Source organism: Gastrolobium bilobum, unplaced genomic scaffold (assembly GCF_033153095.1).
Source record: "Gastrolobium bilobum isolate Gb01-03AN ecotype WA unplaced genomic scaffold, APGP_CSIRO_Gbil_v1 utg1211, whole genome shotgun sequence".
Lineage (NCBI taxonomy): Eukaryota > Viridiplantae > Streptophyta > Magnoliopsida > Fabales > Fabaceae > Gastrolobium > Gastrolobium bilobum.
Window position 1 is genome coordinate 180001 of NW_026898913.1, and position 21328 is coordinate 201328.

A 21328-nucleotide genomic window follows, 5' to 3' on the forward strand; every position below is an offset into this window, starting at 1 on the left:
TAATAATGAAAATTCCATCCGCAACTGTATCCTTCGAACAATTTTTTATTAATTTTCGGAATACATTATTATAATATTAATTTTAATTTTAATTTTTTTTCTACGTCAACTGATAAATTTTTGAAAAATATCTGAATTTTTTTAATATTATAACTATGTACTTCTCGAAATACATAATTATAATACTACCGTTGCACTACAAATTTATTGATATCTTTATCGTTGTGCTTTGAAGTTAAACTTTGAACCATTCCTCACATGGAGCTTCCTCATTAATGTGGGGAAAATATATGGACATTCTTCTCTTTAGTTAACATCTACAATCAACTTTTTATAAACGCTAATAATATTGTCATTTCAGTTTCGAAATTTGTTTATCATCAATTTAAGCCTAAATAATATAATTTGTTATCAATTTAGTTGTGGAAAACTTAATATCCTATTTATGAAAATGACATTAATTTAATTTTTAATTATATAAAAATTATTTTGATAACACTTTATATAATTGTGAGATTGAATCCATAATAAAAAGATTTTGAAGATTAAGTGACATCAATAATAAAAGTAGGACTTTATTCTAAAATTTATTATATTGATTTGGACAATGTATAGGCCCAATAGTTAAAAGCCCACGAGGGACCCAAGGTGGTGGGCGCAATGTCCATATTGCGCGGACCACTCTTATTGTGCAGGATAGATTTATTGCGTAACCTATCATACTAAGCTGCCAGGCAAAACTTAAGACTAAAAAAGGACATAGAGATCTTATAAGGTTCACCGTGCATGAAAACCAGTATAGATGAGGTAATTTTAGTTTGTCACCACTCTACAAAAACAGACTTGCATTTAGACTTGTTCATCAAGAAATAGCCTGCAGGTAACAACTGTGACAAAACGGCAGCCACCCTGAATTACCAATAAGAAGAGATGCCGTATACAAAGGACAAAGCACACTATAAATACAAAGGGATCAATCACAGATACATATCTCTCAGTTCAAAATATATACACCTCGCATTGATACTGACTTGAGCATTGGAATGTCTTTGCAGGTACCCCCAATTATTTCCATTGTGCCAGAATCACAACATCACCAATCCAAGGAGAAGTCCATTCCACCATAGTTTCAAACTAACTTGCTACAGTTCTGAGACCCATAATCTTCAACCTTAAACTGTGTATAGTTTGGCACATCCAATCTTGGACTCGTCAGATCATATACTCTTGCTTTAATTAGATAACACGACTCTTTACACTGAAACGGAAATTTTATTACAACTATTTACCCCACCAAAAAAAATACACCTATATAAACTAGAGCCAGGATTAATTTATATTGATGTTAGTATTATACACAATTTTAGTTATTAATTTTATTTATATCTATCAAGTTAATTTGCTATTAATATAAGATTGAATGTAATTTTTTCAATTTTTGTGTCAATATAAGTTAATACTATTCCTTTAAAATAATATGAAATTTATATCAAAATTTTTATGTGCAAATAATGGCTTGATTAAAAAAAGTATAGAAATTTTTTACCAAAAAAAAAAGTCTCGAAAAACATACAAGACGGGATAATGATATTAAGAAAAAGAAGAAGGTTTTTTATATACACGAGAGAATTGAACACATAATCTAATATAATTTATCTAAATTTCTCATCATTAAATCACTCCTAATGACTTAAAAGAAGATTTAACATTTTCAAAATGAGGGAAAACAACAACAGTTATTCTAGATCTAGACATAATTGATATTGTTTTCTCTTATTCCTTATTAACTTGAAATGGGTTAAATTCAGAATTGATACAACCCAATTAAGTTTGGGGTTTGTTTTCTTATGGGACAGTTGGTAAGTGAATTTTCCTGCACACAAATATCGGTGGACTCATTATTTAAAAAAAAAAGAACTCAATTTTTAATCTTTTAACAGAAAATACTATTCATTCTTTATGCGGCAGAAGAATAGTATTTTCGATTAAGTTTGTTGTGTGCAACCTTTTTTTTTTAGTTTGGACTACGTCAAAATTAATTATTACTGAACAATACTGTGTGTGATGTGGAACGTGTGGGGATGGGATGGACCCAAATCCAGTTAATATATATTGTTTGAAGTTAATTATTTACTTCTTAAATAGCCGATTATATATTGTTTAATGGTGACTATATATAATTTACTTACATCAACTTACTACTAAGAAGTCTTACACCCTATGGATGGAAAAAAATTCGTAATTATCGATTTTCCTTTAAAATGGCACGTGAACGCTTCTCATTTGATGCTAAATATGGACAAACAACTTGCCACTGGTATGATGCAGCTTAAATACGAACAATACGTTCGGGTAAAGGGTCAACATTCACTCCATTTGTCGGTGAAAGTTGAAAGCTCTGCTCTACAAAAAAGCAAAAATAAAAAAGTTACACAACTTTAGGTAGGGACCATACCCCAAGATAGATGCGGATGGCCACAGCCAATTTGCAAATTTCCTTCGTCTCTTTCTAAAATGCAGTGGACTCCTATGCCTTAGCCCTTAAAGAAACAGGAAAAAGGTGCGAAAACCTTTGATTTTGAACCAACATTTGGAGTATAGACGAGTCCCTATCCTATTGAAGTAATAAAAGCTAACGCTCTTTTGAACCAAAGTTTTAAAATTACTTTTACAAATGTTTTTCCTCTTGCGAGAGATACATTATTTTCAAAATGATTGTTATTTGATATCATAAGAAATAAGTTATTTTCATGCATGATTAGAGAAATATAAATTGTTTGCGCACAGTAGTGGATCCAGAATTTTTTTTTTATGTCCGCATATTTGGTGGTGTTCCCGATTTTTTTTTTTTGTAAAGACAGTTTAGATTCCCTCCTAAATCTTATCAATCCTCAAAAACAAATATTAAAATATACTCCAGTACATCCATACATCATCATTCTATTTTATACTGGCAAACAAAAAAATCAACACTACCTATACAGAAGGCAAGCGAAATCACAGTGAAGGCCTCGTCTCTAGAGATTAATTTATTTAAGAATGTCAGACCTGCAATCAATCCTCTCTTTTTAGAAAAATGAAAAAGGAAACAAATGATGAAGAGAGCATGAGAATGGGTACGTGACAGGAGAGCAAGAATAAGTTTTCTCTCTAATCAATTTGCGTTGCTACGTTGTTTTAATCATTTATGTACGTTACTAACTTAATATAAGAGTAAATGCTCTTTTTTGTCCCTAACAAAAAATTTGGTCCCCACTTTAGTCTTTTACAAAAAACATTTAGTGACCTGATCCCTATGAAATTCAAAGTGAACACATTTTAGACATTTTGAGCGACTAATGTAAGTCTTTTTTGAATTTGTGAGGATTAAGATTTTAACTAAATTGATCCACTTTGAATTTCTTAGGAACCTCAAGAATAATTTTTTTATAAGGGACTAAAGTGAGGACCGTATTTTTTGTTAAAGACTTAAAATGGTATTTACTCCTAATATCAATATTGAACCAAGAGACAAATAAGAACCTGCAACAACAAAAAGAAAAGCTAAAATCACCAATTTTATATCCGCACTTGCGGATATGTGACCCAACCTGGGTCCGTCAGTGCACACACACACATGTAGAAAAAGGTTATAAATCATAACCGTTGATTGGCGAAAATCAACAGTGTTAAGATATGATTGTAAGAGGTTGTAAAAAAAAATATTGAAAGTATAATCAACCTCATATATATATATATAAACAATGACAAAAGATGAGAGAAAAAAAACTAAAATAAAGATTAAAAAATAATTATTAATTTATCTATTAATAATTAAAATTATATTATATAATATAATTATTTTAAATAACATATAAGAGAATTCATTTTTTATATATATAATCAAGCTTTGTTGAAATTTTTTTCTACTAATTAATGTTTGGGGATGTTTTTCTCCTATGACACATACCTTAAAAGTCGTGTTGATCATATTTATTATTTTTTTAAAAAAACTGATGGGTCCTACCGGCACATTCAGATAAATTTTGACATAATTTATAAGTAGACGGGTTGTTTATGGAAATATTTTTAATACAACGGAGTACGAAATTTGGTATTCCTTTTTTCTTAAATCAATTTTTTTTTTTATAATATCTTTTGAATCCATAATATTCACTCGTTGTTTATGGTTTGTAGATTTCTGAATTTTCTTGTTTTTAAGTTTCTGGTTGTTTCGAGTTGTACTGTACCCAGTTGACGGCCAAACCTCAAGCTGCGTTTCTGGGTCCTGATCAGTTCGAGTGAATATTATATCGTTTCTTTTAAAATGAATTGGGTAAATTAACGTTTAATAAAAAAATTAAAAATAAAGAAACTTAAGTATTTTGCATTAAACCGGATGAGTTGAACAAAATTTTCAGATTTTATATATCAATTTTATAATTGAATCATGAAAATGTTAAATTCAGATAACTGTTGTGACAATATTTTATATTTTGTACTGTAAGTTCTATTATTAAAAAAATTAATATCTAAAGAAAGTCATAAATTACATTCTTAGAACTTAGAAGAGTTATAGAGTAATCTATTTATAGATACGATCCAACGTAAATTAGATGCTAAATATTTGATCGTTCTTCTTAAAATATTAATACCCACAAAAAAAAGAAAAAAGAAAAAAGAAAACAAAGAGTGTCTAGTTTCTAGAAGAGTGGAAAAAGGCTAAACAATAATGTTGGGAGGTGCGAGAGACAGTGGGGCCCGAGTGCAATTTGGAGTTTGGAACTTTTTCTCTGAAACTGATCTGGAACCTTTTCCTCCCTCACTTGATCTTATCAATATCTGGGACAGTGTAATAAGCGACTAACTTTTTTCGACATGCCAATCCCATCCATGTTGCCAAACTCCGCTTTTACATTTTTCAATGCCAATCACTTCCCTTATCCATTTTCCACACTTCTTCACATTTTACATTCTAGTACAAGGACCATACTGTCACATCTTGCCAAAATTAATATCAATTTGCAACGGGTAAAATTACGTTACACTACACTTAATAGTTAATCCTGTTAATTCTACTATTGAAATCACTTTTGGCACGTGTACAGATTAGAAATTCCACGCTATCTTCATCATAATGCACCCCATTAAAATTGGATTTCAAGATTATCTTTCCATATTTCCCCTAATATTTGTTGATTTGATTCTTATTCAACATTATAAAGTGATCAATCTATCTCATATTTATAAATTAAATTCAAATAAACCCTAATCTGCGCTATCTTCTTCGGCTGTTCTTGAGCCTTCTGAGAGCAAATAAATAGTCAATCCTAAAAATTGATGATTAGGGAGTCTCTTCTTATATTTATTTATTTGAAAAAACAAATGAATATAAAATAAAATTGATGGTGAAGGATACTTTGCTTGCCGGTGACGCCCAAACTGTTTCTCCACACGATAGGGATATAATAAAAGCTGGGTGGTGCAAAATAAATAACGAAAAATAACAAAACAGGAAAAACGGTACACCGTTTACCCCCGAATCTAACAGGCCCACGGAAAGTCAACATCCAATCACGTTACTTGGTGACGAAACATCAATTATTGAAAAAAAAATAAAAAATAAAAAAATCATCAATATATTAATATGTTTTTTAAAATTTAAAATATATATTTGTTGAGCTAATTTTTTTTTTAAAACCAACAGCTATCCCTGAATCCCAAGTTGTCTCTACTCTCTTGTGTGTTTGCGAGTTGCTGGTTCACAAAACCTTCTAGAACATCCACCGTTCTTTTTTTTTTTTATTTCCTTTTTCGTAATATATCTCTTAAACTTATCTCAAACACCATGTGAGTCCTCCTGTCACTCCTATAAAACTCAATAATATATTCACATCTCCCATTATCACCGTTCCCACACATAACCTTATTTATATGTTCACTTCAAAATTCTTCTATACTATCAACTTTCTCTATAAACCCCTATATATATAGTAAACTCTCAAACTTTCAGCTATAAACCTTTCCTTTCTCTGATCTGAATCGTATTCGTGTTGGTTGCTCTTAGCTAAAAAACATTCATAGAACGGATTGGTTTTTTTTTTTCGTATGATGGAGCTGATTTCAGGTCTACCTGATGACGTGGCCCGAGACTGTTTGATTCGGGTTTCGTACCAGCAGTTCTCCGCCGTTGCCTCCGTCTGCAAAGGGTGGAATACGGAGATTCAGATGCCGGAGTTTCGCCGTCGAAGGAGAACCACTGGCCACTCCGAGAAAATCTTCGTCACGGTTCAATCCCGAGTTGACTCGGATAAACGCGAAAGCGGCTTGCTCGTTAAGGCCATGACGAACCCGGTTTTCCGGCTGAGCGTATTCGAACCGGAAACGGGTATCTGGAGCGAGTTGCCGATGGCACCCGAATTCCATAACGGGTTACCCATGTTCTGTCAGATAGCGGGTGTCGGGTATGACCTGGTGATTATGGGCGGGTGGGACCCGGATTCGTGGAAAGCCTCCAATTCGGTTTTTATATATAATTTCTTGTCAGCTAAATGGCGCCGTGGGGCCGATATGCCTGGTGGGCCCCGCACGTTCTTCGCATGCGCGTCGGATTATGATCGTACGGTGTACGTGGCAGGTGGACACGATGAGGAGAAGAATGCGCTGAGGTCAGCGTTCGCGTATGACGTGGCAAGGGACGTGTGGGTCCCGCTGCCTGACATGGCGAGGGAGCGCGACGAGTGCAAGGCCGTGTTCCGCCGCGACGGAGGCGGCAGCGGCACCCTCCGCGTCGTCGGCGGGTACCGCACGGAGATGCAGGGGCGGTTCGAGCCGAGCGCGGAGGCCTTCGACGTTGATGCGTGGAAGTGGAGCCCCTTGGAGGAGGAGTTCTTGGATGGAGGCGCGTGTCCGAGGACGTGCGTGGACGGTGGGGATGAGGAGGGGAGAATGTACATGTGCAGGGGTGGTGACGTGGTGGAACTGAAGGGGAACACGTGGCAAACGGTGGCGAAGGTGCCGGGTGAGATAAGGAACGTTGCATGCGTTGGAGCGTGGGAAGGGGCACTGTTGTTGATTGGGTCGAGTGGGTTGGGTGAACCGCATATGGGCTTTTTGTTGGACCTGAAGAGTGGTGCTTGGGCTAAACTTGATAGCCCAGACAATTACACTGGCCACGTCCAGTCTGGTTGCCTTTTGGAAATTTAGTTTTTGTTTTCATATATAACTCTCTCTGTTTATGTAAGTAAATATGAAGCAACATTTTTTTTTCTTTAGTTGCTTTGCTTATATATAGTTATATATATACGAAGAGTGCTTGCTGCTTGCTGTGCAATACAAACTTGTGCATTTTTATTATTTTTTGGTTAGAATGAAAAACGGTCAAAGCATAAGAAGGAATATTGCATACCAAAAAGAAGGGAAAATGTAACAAATGAGTAATTTTTATTTTTTTTTATTTTTTTGCTTAAAATGAAAAATTAATCCTTCCGAATATTTCCATACCTGTTTCTAGGAGGAAAAAATAGAATCGAGCATAGCAACACTGAGTGAGGAAAAATATCCACTCGTCACTAGCAAGTTTGTGTGGATTGGAAGGTTTTGTGTTAATAGTCAAAAAGCTACATTCCTTGCCCACCATATTTGAAAGTTGTCAATGAGTGAAAGATTAAAGGCTGCACTATTTCGCTGCTTGCTCAAGTCAAGTGTTAGCAACAAAAATTTCCACCACAACTGGGTATATATTCCTAAACAGACGTAAAGTGACAAGGATAGAAAAGAAAAAGAAAAAGGATAAGAAGCAATCAAATGTTTTCTGACATCTTAATCCTTTTTTTTAGAACATAGCAATTGTTCATATAATTTAAATTAGAAGAAGTGGTGTTTGCTTACCAAAAAAAATAAAAAGTAGAAGAAGTGGTTTTAGGTAAAACTTTTACTAACTGAAAATTACAAAATTTAAGTCCCTTATAAGTAAGATTTGTTTAAGATTGTAATTTACTTCCACCGAGATGAATCATTGTTAATTACATAATTTAGAAAATCTGAATATTTGAGAATTTAAATTCTTTTAATAATACGATAATATATGAATAGATTGGATAATAACATAAAAATATTTGTTAGTACTAAATTAAAATTAAATTCTTTAATTATGCATAACATTTTTCTTTTTTGAAATGGACCCCCACATTATAAGAATGAAGAGATTAGGTAACAACTCTTTTCGAGCGACAATCAAGTCGTTAGCACAAATATGCTTATTGCAGCGACATTTATAAGTCGTTAGAATCTACGTAACACCGATACGACACGCGATACGTGATACGATACAATATTTTGATACGTCAATTTTAAAAAAATATGAATTTCGATACGTTGGGAGATGTTTTAATATTAAATAATATTTTTAAGTATATAGAGTATATTTCATTTAATATTCAATAATTTAACAAAAAATAAAACTAAATTAATAATACCCATCAACACGTTATAAAGGTGAAAGCTTTAATAAAAAAAATAAGAACTAGGATGAGAGAGATAATATCAGATAGAGAGATCAAATCATATTAGAGAGATCAGAGAGAAGGAGATACAACAAGAGCGTAATAAGAATTGACAACAATGATTCTGAGATGATCTCTTATCTACTTAAGAGAAAAAAAGACAAAAAAAATAAAATTCATATGATAAGGTGGAAGCTTTATTAACATATTTTAATTTTTAAAAAAAATAATTTTTATAAAAAAATAATTTTTTTTTAAAAATAAATTTTTTACAAAAATGCCATTTGACCGTATCGGAGCGTGTCGGAACTTGTCGGACACAGTCAAATTCGCGTGTTAAGATGTTCAACGTGTCGAGAATGTTAACCGCATATCGAACACCGTCGGAACGTGTCAGCGTGTCGGACACGACACTCCCTGATTTTTGGAGTGTCCGTGCTTCCTGGAATACACAATTTTTTATCTCAACAAGCAGCCTAGTGTTAGAGAAAAATGAACTTATCCCAGCGACAATCGAAGTTGCTGGAAATAGCATATATCTACGCAACTTTGCAATGTCAAAGTTGCTAGTACAAGTAATTGATATGCCAATGTTGCTGGAAATTACAAACCAAGTTAAAGTTTATCCCAGCGACAAAATGCATAGCTACGATAAATGTAATGTATACCAGTAAATTCAACACTCGTGAGAAAAAAGATACATATATATGCTAGCAACATAAGATGTTGGGAATTGTAGACAAAGATAAGGCTTGTTGATCGACCTTATTCATATAGAATTAAAACGAAAATAAAATTATTCCGAGAATTATTTCCTTACATATATTTCATAGCTTTGTCAATGACTTAATTCTCTTTGAATATACCTTCTCTGGTGAGCTTAAATAAATGTGGTCCCTTCGGTCTTTTTTTTTTTTTTTTTTTTAATTCTTCATATAACATTGCAATGGATAGGCAAAAATTAGGAAAATCCGTTGCGTATTAGGTACTAGGTTTTGAATCCTTGATGGTCAATTGGGATATCCTTGATTTTATTTTCTTCTGTGTCATTTATTGAAACATCTTTCACTGCATTTTGTCCTTTTCCTTCTTTTGATAAATGACCGTTAAACTGAGTACTAATACCATTCTTCAAGTCACTGCTATCATTTTCAACACTTTTACCATCTGCATGATTTGTGGTAATTATCTCCAATGGTTCAACTCCGTGTGAGCCTTTTGTTATCTTTTGCTCTGCAATTCTCTTTAATTCTCTACCTTTACCCCACAAGACAATATATAGCCCGGAGATAATCAATACTGATCCTATTATGCTGTAATTTATAACAAAAAAATATCACTTAATACCAAAATCACATGGCAAAATTTAGTAAAAGCAGTTAAATGTTTGTACCTGCCCAAATGGAGCATTTCATCTAATATCAGAGACCCTGCAATGGACACTAGAACAAGGAAGAGAGGGTTGAAAATGGAAGCATAAAGTGGGCCTTTTAATCGCACGCACCACATAATGAGAACCCAAGCTAGTCCAGAGGCCACAATACCCTAAACCCAAAAACATGTCAATTAGCTGAGATTTATACAAGAGAAAAAAGACTATTATTTAAAAAGACATAACTTGTGTCTTTTTAGATGATTTACACAAAATATGACCGGTCATACTTTGTGTAAATCTAAATTTTTTTTTTCTCTCCTCAGTCATATAGTGTAAAGTGAAAAAAACAATTTTTCAAAATTATACAGAGCATGACTGTGTAAGTCACTCAAAAGACAATGATACCGTATAAGCTACAGTGAGAAGTCTGATATTCCAGCCAAGCTTCCATTGATTCCAATCTCTTTCCATGCATAGAGCAAATATAATTGATTGAATGGAGGCCATCACTGACATCAAAGCCGCACTTGTATAATGCCAAGGAAACTTCTCACTCATCCTTGCCTACCATATACAAAATACTAGTAATGAGTAATGACATTAACTCTAGCACATATATAGAAAATCATAATGAAGGTACATCTATGTTTTATAATTGAGGCTGGGATATTAGAGTTTGTGATCACCTGAATTATCAACCATATTGAATATGAGATACAAGTGCCCAAAGCAAGAGCAGAACCCAAAATTTGAGTTGTAGAAACATTGTGTGGCTGTATATGTCGAATGAGGTTCACATGCGTTGACCAGAGATGAATCTCAGTGCTCTTATAGAAGGTGAGGATCATGGCTCCACCAATTCCCATTAGAGTGCCAAGCACTTTGGCCTTCCCTGTTGATGTTCTAACGTTTAAACTTTCCAATCTGAAAAAGGCATTAGTTGAAAAATAATAAAATTAATCAGATAACCATAGCAGGTAGCATATGATGAAACTGGAATCCTGATGTATGGCTAAGATTGAATTAGTTTCATGAATATGATATAAAGAATATGGGACATACCCAAAACAAACGGCTAAGATGAAGGTGGCACCAGGAATGAGGTTGTACATGGCCGTAGCATATGATGCAGTTGCCAAAGCCACCGCTTCCACAAACAAATTTTGTTGTAAGGATGCTCTGAGGATGCAATTACGTTATGTCAAATTTTCATGAGTATACATATCTGACCCTTTTTAGGGTATATTCAGAGATATATATGACTTTTAATGATTTTTTTTTATTTTCCTTTCAATTATAATATTCTATAATGGAACGCATTTAAGTTAGGGGTGTCAATATAGGTTATGACATGTGGGTCGACCTCCGACACGACACGAAAATTCGTGTTCGGGTTGACCCGTAAAAAAATTCGTGTCGTGTTCGTGTCAGGAAAATGACACGTAAAAAATTCATGTCGTGTTGAGGTATTTGTGTTCGTGTTGATCCATATTTTTTTTAATTTTTTAATTTTTATTATTTTTTATTATTTTGAACCTTTTTTATTTTTTTTGTCAATTATCGTTTTGACCCCTATTTCGCGTGTTATTCGTGTTGTATCGTGTCAACCCGTAAAAAATCTGTGTCGTGTCAGTGTTGAAGATTTTGACACGAATAAAAATTTGTGTCGTATTAGTGTTGATGTATTCGTGTCGTATCAAATTCGTGTCGTGTCAACCTGTTTTGACACCCCTAATTTATCAGAACGGCACATAAGTTTAGAGTAACACATAAAGCATAATAAAACTTGAGAAAGTAATTAGTTTCATTGTGATGATGGTAAAACTATATATTTTTTTAAATGTTCATAATTCTTAAAAATAAATCATAGATAGGAAAATTCATGTATGAGTTATAATAACAATTGTAAAAGCACACGACTCTAATTATAGTTTACTTATATTCATGGCCACAACCTTTAGGGTTGAGAAAAATTTAATTAAAAGAGTAGTTAAGAACACTTATGTAGATTAAAAATAATCAAATCCCAACAAAAACTCTCAAAAGAGCTTAAATGACTGAATATTTTTTTATATAATAATAATACTGAAGTTCGAACCTATACTCTCGCGTAAATTATTTAAATCTTTAGTATTAACTTACTCCTAATGATTTAAATGATGAGAAAAATATTTCTGTTTTCATTACAGAAAAAACTTTTCTGCCACACTTACACAAAATAAATGAGTTTCATTATAAAGAAAAAAGAGAGAAAATATCATTGGAACCCACTCACTTTTATGTGAGGGAGACATAGAAATTTTTTTTGCAGCAAAAGTAGAAATATTAAACCCCTTGATGATTGCAATTATTTTAACATAATATTAAATTTATGCTTCCCTCAATCCATTAGAAGAAATTAATCATCGGGATAAAGATTTATTATATCTATAAAATATGGATTCAACTTACCCAAAAAGTCCACAAAGAAATGATTGAATGACCACTTTCACTGTGATCTTTGGCTTGCTCTTCCTGTGTCATCATATATAAATCCATGATGTTAATGGTGTTTTGATAAATAAAACATGTTTCACTTTTGAGCATCAAGTATGTGGAAAAAGAATGCATAAATCGATCATTATACGAAGAGTGAGCGGAAAAAATACCTAAATCATTTAAAGTTTTTTATTTTATTCATTTACTTTTGCTAAAATATTACTCGTTTGCTTAAAAAATGAATACAAGTCATATGTTAACCCGAGAGGGGAAAAAAAAAATGAATAAACAAACATATTTGCAATATGCAGTACAATGGAAAACTAAATAACTTTTTCCCTTTAATCAGAAATCATTTTCAAGGGAAAAGTTTACCTTAAATAAAAAACAAATGGTAAAACACGAAATTATGATAAAAGATTGTGACCTTTCAATGAAGAAGGCAAGAGGAACCATGAAAGCCGATGCAAAGAGGAAGCGATAGGCCATAAGGACACTCAAGCTCATGCCATCATTGGCAACCAATTTGTACAAGATGCTAACCCCAGCATAAGAAAATTGAACCACCACCATCAGAATCGCAGGCTTGAGGCCTTCTATGACATTGCTAATGTATGACATGTTAATCACAATTAATTAGTTAGCTAGAGGGTTTTATATTTACTATCCAATTAAGCCCTTGTGTTAATCAATCTTTGTTTTTGTCCTTCTATGTTAGTGAATATGTAGAGAGGACTCTGGTGAGAGAGGATGCATGTGCAACAACACAATACAATGGGTGAATAGCTATTCTCCTCCTCCTCCTCTCTCTCCCTCTCCCTCCAAGTTTAGAGATTTGATTGATTTAAACCTCTTTATATTAATGCTGATGGAATAATACAGGTTTCAATTTGTTAGAGAATAAGATATAAAGTATTAAAAAGTCTATCACCTATCACCTCAAGAAGGTTTTGGGTTGGAGTGGTTCTTTATATGGTATCAGAGGTCATAAGTTCGATTCTCACGGCTCCCCATTTTCAAGTGAAATTAAAATAAAAAGCACAAAGAGGTAAACTAAAAATTGGGCCTGTGCAATTCCACGCTTCTAGCCCAAAGGGCTCTTGCATGAGGGGGCGTGTTGAGATATATAGTCCTACATTGATTGTGTGGGTAACTAATGTGGCCTTTATAAGGCCTTGAGCACTCCCACCATTTGAGCTAGCTTTTGGTGTATCCCAAGATTCTTTACATGGTATCAAAGCTTCACTGACCATGAGGTCACGAGTTCGATCCTCACCGCCCCCACTTTCAGGTGGAATTAAGAAAAACACAAAGCAGACCAAAAAATGGGCTTGTGCAACAAAAGGCAGACCAATAATGGGCTTGTGTCATATCTACGCTTCAAGCCCAAAGGACTCTTGCGTGAGGGGATGTGTTAGAAAATAAGATATACAGTATTTAAAAGACCGTCACCTATCATCTTAAAGTTAAAGTTTTGATTTGAAGTGGTTCTTATCACAATTCAGTAGTGTATTCAAGTAGGACACATATTTGTGTCTTCTTTTCAACATTTTTAAAATAACTTGTTTTGGTCGTTGGCCGCTGCAAGAAGACAAGCTCTCTTGAAATGACAAGGAGGCAGATTTTTTTTATTTTTATTTTTTTTGTAAAAAAGGTTATGATAATTATTTTTTGATAAATACATCACAGATATTAACATCTTAATTTGGACCATAAAATTTGTAATATATGGAGGATGATCAAATGAAGCCATGAATGACAAAGATACTAATTAGTAAGAGGATATAAATACATGTCCTTTGAAACCCAAAAATAAAAATAAAAATATTCATGTCCTTGTGGAGTTGACATTCAATACACTTGCTGCCCTGTAAAATCAAATGCTCTTGCAAGAATATGGAACTGTTTCACAAAAGTCCTGCTTTTATGAATAATCAAACTCCTTAAAGGACAACTAATTGGATAAAAAAATTACGATTGCGAAAACATCAACATTAATACCAAGCAAAGATCGAACAAGAATAAACTTTTCACTAGTGGCTTTTGATTGCATCCAAATATTAATCCTACTCAACAATTTCACTTTAATTATATTATGATCGTAATTAATTTGAAATTTGTTCTTCTACATTAGACTACCCATCAAAATTATCGACCTTGACAGTTTGCGGTTTGTCTATATTTGCATTTTCTTTTGGCTCTATCTGATTTAAAAAGTTATAATTGTAAAATACTATCAAACTAATGCAATAAATGTCATTCAGAATATTTTTGCGTTGTCAGGTAAGAATTTACTACGCCTTTGCTATTATATCATTTTCATAAATAAAAAACTTACTCCAATTTATCAAGATATGTCATCATCGAGCGGAAGAAAGAAAGAAATAATGGCTATTATTTTACAATAGACATTTAGAAAAAATAAAAAATAAAAGGATGAGCAAACAACTACTAGAGGCTTGTACCTTTAAATATAGCAGTTATGACTATAGTATCCAGAATTTCTTCAATCCAGTCAACCTCGTGTGTGGAAGGAAAAGCATAAACGCTATTCAACTGCCTTTACTTTTTTCATCAAAGATAAAATATATTACATTATAAGTATATATGTAGGGTTTTATAAGAGTTATATTGTAGGAAAAGTGATTGTGTAATGTTATAGAGATTCGTTTTGCGTGCCTTAATTTGTTTTTGTTTTTTTTTTTGCTTCAGAAAGTGTGCCCCACAAAATGTTGTGTATGTAGGAAATTTTTTTATGTCATGACATGATATATACAAACTCCATGTATGTATGACTTCTATACATATTAATATCAAAAAATTAAAAAAAATATTTTTATTTGATTAAATAAATTAATAATTACTATATTATAAACTTGAATATCTGAACTACTGCCTAGCCTTGAGACTAGATTCATGTTTCCACTACATTATGTTTCAATAAAATGATGTTTTCCAACAAATCCAGGCACCGCGTAGATGATCTTGTCACTATTTTTCAATAATTTATGCATAATTTGATAGTCAACTATACTGAGACTAACTGTTAATCATGATAAGGCCAAAATTTAACCCTTCATCAGAGTTAATTGAGGACAAATAATGCCAAAGGAAATACCTATTGATACTCTTATACTCTGACTGTATTATTAAACATGAGTAAAATTAGGCCCTAAATCGAGCACTTCACTTTCATTGAATAGGTATATTTTTGTTCAATTTATCATTACCGTGAAGTTTATTGACTCGCATTAGAAAAATCATAAACCATAAGTCAAACACGATATTGCTTTTGAGAAAAAGCATAAAGCATTTATTTCCTGATAAAATAAAATAGGAGTAAATAATCCTCTCATACTAAAATTTCATATGACTGAAATTTTTATATCTATCTCTTTCTTTATTAATGATAATTAGACCTCATCTATTTAATGTATGTGAAAAGAGAGATAGACACAAAAATTTCACAGATCATGTGAAATTTAACATAAAGAATCCATTCCCAAAAAGAAAATAAGAAAATAGAGGAGCTGGTAATCTTTCTCATAAATTGGCACAAGCACAAAACTCAGTACAAGTCATGAGAATATGAAATATGAATGAGTGAATACAATAAAAGAATGAGAGGTATTGCAAAGTGCCACGCAGTTGTTTCATTTATTTGCTTCTCATGCACTTGACAATAACATCTACAAATTTCTTATACATGTGTCGCTTCAAGTACATCCTCTGCACCTTCTTTCTTCCTTCCATCCCCATTTGCTTCCTTGCCAACTGGTTTTCAAGTAAAAACCGGAGATTATGTGCAAGGACAAGATTCCCTGAACGTCCAATAGGATGAAGAAGACCTGTAACATTGTGCTCAACAATCTCTTGAGTTCCCCCAGCATTCGTTCCAAGAACCTACTCCATAAGATTAAATGAAATACAACTATCATTATTCATTTGTACTACATATGAAGACATTAAATCATAGAGATTATCAACTACACTGAATAAGTATTAGAAAGAAGCAAAGCAAAGATAATTAACCTCACACTAAATTCATCCCCAATTGCAGCTTCTTTAAAATTAGAACCAAGTTGCTACTAGAAGGAAATGTCTTTTACTTTTAGGCTAGTGTTAAATGCGTATGCTTCCGTGACAATTATGGTTTATGATGAGTTTAATGAGAAATTATAGTTTTGGGTTATGACATGTCATAAAACTTAAGGTTACAAAACGGAGGGTTAGTTGTACAACAGGACCTGCATGTAATGTCCAAGGAACCTGAACTCTGATAGTTAAGAAATCAAGTATTGTGACACAAGAATAGCCAAACCCGACAGAGGAGGAATCTAAGGACGTTTTACATTTCTGAATTCCATAAGTAATTATATTCTGAAGGATGAAGGATGAAACTAACAAAATATGTCATTACATGAGATAAAGAGGGGAAAGCAAGTTGGCACACATACCGGAAGACCAAACGCCATTGCTTCTATAGTCACCCGTCCAAATGTTTCTCCCAATCCCTGTTCACCATTTTACTAATTAGCCACAGCTTCGCACATTAGAGAATATTTCTATAATTAATTTAATTACTCTAAACTTAGGTAACAGCTAGTATGTATAGTTTCAAAAATTCTGTCAAGTCGAAAAAAAATGCAATACTTTTTCCTATGTTTTAATGGAAAACACAGCCAAAAACATGATTCAATGGAACAATTTTATACTTACGTCCATATGATATGTACGTATATGCATTTTACCTACTACTTTATAAATAATTTAAACATGACCTACCTGAGAGTTTATAACATAAACATCTGCAGCAGAGTAAAGTGAGGCAACCCGTGTTGTGGCTGGAGTCCACAAAAATGATTTTGAAGTGTTTGGATGCTGTGCTAAGAAACTTAGAAGGCCTTTAACATAATCCACCTTGTTACTCTTAGATCCAACAGAACCAATGAGAACTTTGAGAGATTGTTGCATTGTTCCTTTGTTGTTGGGCAACACTTCTTTTCTACTGTGAATGCCAAAGTTTACATATTAAATGCAATGAATAAAAAATATATATTTACACAATCATAAGTGGTAATACTTTATATTCAGATTCATGTAACCTGCTTAAAGAATTGCTTGAGATATCATTTAAATCTACTTTGCTATCCTTCAACAACGGCAACAATTTTCTAATACGATGTCTTCTAGCCAGGGTAGATAGGCCTTCCCTTAAATTTGATGATTTTTTCATTTTCTTATCATCTAGCAATTGTCCATGTTCTACTACTGAGCTTGCCGATTCAAGAAGCAAAAGCTGGCCCTTCCCAGGGTTTATGCTACTCAGAGATATCACAAGCATATCGTTATCAGTTAAGCCCATTTCTTTTCGGACTGCTTCTCGCAACATCTGCCTTTTTTCAACCATTTTCTCAGGACTAAAGGATGGAGTGTTAAGGGTAGAAGAAATGCCAGCTACAAATGCCAGCTCATCATTAACAGACAATGGAACAATTTCAGGCTGGGTTCTCAATTTTACGCTTTCTTCTTCACACCATTTTTGCCATTGTTTAGATTGTGATTCAGAAAGAAAAACCAACATCTTTACTCTGTGCAAGACATCCTTTGAACGATTAAAGTACTCTTTCCGGTTTTCCATAATCCACCAAGCAACTTGGCTCCCACCAGCAGGAAAATGTTCAATATATTGTTCTGCAAACATATAGGACAATGATTTTCCATTAAGGCATGTAGAAGAGCGGAATTACAAACTCATAGTGACAAATTATAAACAACCACAATATACACCAGGGTTTTCAATTTGATTATGGTATAAGGTTCCAAGATTAAGTAACGTCCATAACTCCATGTATAATCAAACTCTCTTGTTCTATCAATTTGTAATGGTACAAATAATTAAAAGGTTAAGAGTTTATGTCTATATACAGGAAGCTAGGCATGGTAAGAATCCTCTGTAAATGCCATTTAATGAGACACTCGAGTTAAATAATATTATGACATGTTTTGAATTAAAAGTCCTATAGCAATTTTTTAGAGCTAGTATGAGAAAGTGGGATTAAGCGTTTGACATTGTTGCAATGTGTATCCAGAAACCAAGGTCCTCCAAACTCCAAAGCATATTCAATTTGTTTCAATCTTTCCTTTGCAGTAGCAAATACCTAAAATTTTCAATGAGCAACAACTTACAAGCATATCCTATTGATCAAGAGCTAGAAATTAATTTCAATGCTGCATATTTAATTGGCACAAGGTTGAAAAAAATATGTCTATAGTCTAAATTACAAAAGTAGAGAAAGAAAAATAGATGTCAGTTATGTGTATTTCTTCATTGAGTTTAAAAACTTCAACAACTTTCTGATACTAAAAACTACAATAATACAGTCCGTTCTTACCAATCCATGATGCACAGACAGCTGATCCAGCAATGACAAGATCAGCCTTCATTGCAGTTTTGAAGCTGAGATCTGCTTTGTCCTCGAGTACTTTGATTCGTCTTCTAGCCAGCTCTGACATCAATCCACCCTTCTTGCTAAGCACAACAGCTGAAACAGTGGCTCCACAGCTCAAAAGCTCTGTTGCTAACTCCATCATTGAAAGTGGAGCTCCAGTCATAGAAAGCTCATGGAATATCAAAATAAATCTTCTGGACCAAACAAGACGTGCAAAGTCCCCCTTCCTGTTACATGTCCCAGAACGCTTCTGAGGGCTCCATTCCAGAATCCTATCCTCTGTTGAGCCAAATGGACCAACAAGCATGCCATATGTACTATTGGTCTTAGGAATTTCTGGCTCCTGTTCCTCTACATCACCATTCTTAATTTCCAGTGTTGGTTTATGCTTACCCCGTGCTTTACCTGATCTTCTGCTCCTTTTCTTTGAACTTGTTTTACGATGAGATGGAACATCATTTTCTTTCTTGGCCAAAGCTACATTAATTGTTTTACCGATCCCTTCTGTATTTCTAATTGTCTCATTACTAACAGCTAAGGAATTATCACTGGCAAGCAAATCACGGCGTTGACTCTGTTCAGCATCTGAGTTGGTATTTCTTGGCCTGCTTCCAAAGCCAGAAAATTCCTCCTTCTTATCACTATGTGCCCACCTGGACTGAACAAAAAATCCAAGATAAGCCCAGAGGGTAATTAGAAGCAACCACAACACTAAGCGATTGCTCCGAAACCACAGTGCACCACCACCACCACCTACGCTACTCCTTCCTTCTTTTCTTGGTGTTCTGCTAGAATTCAGTCTTCTGAATGAAGGGGAACTTCTTGGGGTTGTTTTTCCAGATAATGTTGATTTCAAGCTGCCACCTGCCCTTAATGAAGACTGTTTAGCTAAATTTGCCTGAAATTCCCCTCTATTATTGCTTTCCTCCATTAGTTTCCTGAACTATCCTATCACCAAAGAAGCATGACCCTATCCCCTTTTAGGGATAATCCCTTTAAATTCAGCAAAAATCCTCCAAAAAATGCTTCAAGCTCGAACAGTTATCTGAATTCAGCACAAGAAGTGAGCAAGACAGACAAGAAAGATTTCATTTCTCCATCAGAACCCAGCAAAAACAAGAATAAAAAAAGTTTTGCAAGTTCATTCATGCAGCTGGGTATTCTCCTAAACATTCAACAGTTAGTTTCTTGTTACACCCTTCCCCAGATTTGTAAAGAAGTTTAATATTTCAAGATTGCTTCTTCTCTCTCAATCAAGAAACATTGCAAGAAAAAGGAAAAAAAAAAAAAGAATCAAATTTTAAATGTTAACAAACAAATGTAAAAGGTAAATCTACTTAACCAAGAGCCCATTATGCAAAAAAAGTCATTCCCATTAATTATACACAATGAGGAACTATAGAATAGAAAAGGCATTACATTGATACTTTATAACCTGAAGATCAGTGCTTCTTTAAGGTTGAAGAACGATTCTTAAAGTTGAACCTTCATCACTGAGCTGAGACTATGGGCACTTGTGATTGCTTTGAGCTTTACGTTGAAGCAACAGACTTCAACAGAGAATGAGAGTTACCGCTGTCAAGAGAGAGAGAGAGAGAGAGAAATAGAGAGGAAGAAACAAGACTTTGAGTCTGAGAGAAATTAATAGCACGTGCGATGTATACGTGTGATCTTACTCAATATCACTCAGACTACACTACACCGTCGGTGGGTCTCACCCGAATATTCTGGCCGTCTGATCAATCCAAGGGCCACCGTTATCGTTTGACCTTGTTCCCACCTCTTTCTCTCTCTCTCCTCTTTTGGATAATCTTATCAAAGTGACTTTTTTTTGGGTGTGTTTGGTTGAGGAGAAATTTTTTAAATACTGGGGAAATGTAATTACTAGGGAAATGGTTGGAAAGTGAGTTTGATAGGAAAGTTAAAAAAAAAGTTGTTTGGTTGGACAAAATTTTACCAGGAAAATTGAGTAAAATTCTTGAATGTGTGTTTGGTTGAAGATAAAATATTGATAGGTAAATTTAGTAAAATTACAAAATAACCCTTATTTGAAATAACCCTTTATTCAACAAGCTTATTGACCCAACGACAATATTCACATGATCTTTCTGAGTTTATGTTTGGCATCTCTATCTCTCTCCCACTTTGTAATAACATGTATATATCCTAAATTTTAAAACTAATTATTGTATATAGCAGTGGTCTTTAAAAATAAAGTGTCTCACTTTAATGACTGGATTTCAATAGTAGTGTTCGATATCCATTGCATTGTAATGTGTTGAAGTGCAAATAAGTAGAGAAATTTGTGGACAACATAAAATCATCTCTCTTACTATCAAGTTATTACATAATTGCAGTGATACCACTGCAAGGAGAAAAACCTCCAACAAAAGGAATAAAAGAATATATATTATATTGAACAACTCTTTTTGTATGAATACATAGAAAAAACCTCTCAAATTAGCTTACAAAAATAAACTAATTTGTGATCAAATGTTAGACAGTGAAATTCAACCAGATAAGGAAGAATTTGATGTTTC

General features: G+C 33.6%; 3 protein-coding genes across 3 annotated transcripts; 1 reads left to right on the plus strand and 2 right to left on the minus strand.

Annotated features, from left to right (window-relative positions):
* Window positions 1–5763: 5763 nt before the first annotated feature.
* On the plus strand, window positions 5764–7304 carry LOC133285380 (F-box/kelch-repeat protein At1g80440-like). Its single transcript, XM_061482589.1, has one exon. It carries the CDS (start codon window positions 6088–6090, stop codon window positions 7183–7185), a length of 1098 nt encoding a protein of 365 aa, XP_061338573.1. The 5' UTR covers window positions 5764–6087; the 3' UTR covers window positions 7186–7304.
* Window positions 7305–9471: 2167 nt separating this feature from the next.
* Window positions 9472–12957, minus strand: LOC133285359 (WAT1-related protein At1g68170-like). Its single transcript, XM_061482569.1, has 7 exons — window positions 12764–12957; window positions 12310–12372; window positions 10921–11037; window positions 10545–10782; window positions 10264–10422; window positions 9877–10028; window positions 9472–9796 (listed from the first exon to the last, which is right to left on the minus strand). Exons 1-7 carry the CDS (start codon window positions 12955–12957, stop codon window positions 9472–9474), a joined length of 1248 nt encoding a protein of 415 aa, XP_061338553.1.
* A 3036-nt stretch (window positions 12958–15993) lies between these two features.
* Window positions 15994–19778, minus strand: LOC133285383 (uncharacterized). The gene is made up of 5 exons (XM_061482591.1): window positions 18732–19778; window positions 17496–18030; window positions 17122–17344; window positions 16794–16850; window positions 15994–16239 (listed from the first exon to the last, which is right to left on the minus strand). Exons 1-5 carry the CDS (start codon window positions 19717–19719, stop codon window positions 15994–15996), a joined length of 2049 nt encoding a protein of 682 aa, XP_061338575.1. The 5' UTR covers window positions 19720–19778.
* Between the last annotated feature and the right edge of the window lie 1550 nt (window positions 19779–21328).

What these genes read in the sequence shown, in the direction of transcription:
- LOC133285359 (XM_061482569.1), bottom strand. Translation starts at nt 12,957, where the DNA reads ATGTCATACATTAGCAATGTCATAGAAGGCCTCAAGCCTGCGATTCTG. An exon ending in ATCTTAGCCGTTTGTTTTGG is followed by an intron (nt 10,783 to 10,920) that starts GTATGTCCCATA and finishes TGCCTTTTTCAG; the next exon opens with ATTGGAAAGTTTAAACGTTA. An exon ending in TTCTCACTGTAGCTTATACG is followed by an intron (nt 10,029 to 10,263) that starts GTATCATTGTCT and finishes TTTTGGGTTTAG; the next exon opens with GGTATTGTGGCCTCTGGACT.
- LOC133285380 (XM_061482589.1), top strand. Translation starts at nt 6,088, where the DNA reads ATGATGGAGCTGATTTCAGGTCTACCTGATGACGTGGCCCGAGACTGT.
- LOC133285383 (XM_061482591.1), bottom strand. Translation starts at nt 19,719, where the DNA reads ATGGAGGAAAGCAATAATAGAGGGGAATTTCAGGCAAATTTAGCTAAA. An exon ending in ATTAGAAAATTGTTGCCGTT is followed by an intron (nt 17,345 to 17,495) that starts GTTGAAGGATAG and finishes TGGCATTCACAG; the next exon opens with TAGAAAAGAAGTGTTGCCCA. An exon ending in CAATGGCGTTTGGTCTTCCG is followed by an intron (nt 16,240 to 16,793) that starts GTATGTGTGCCA and finishes CTTATGGAGTAG; the next exon opens with GTTCTTGGAACGAATGCTGG.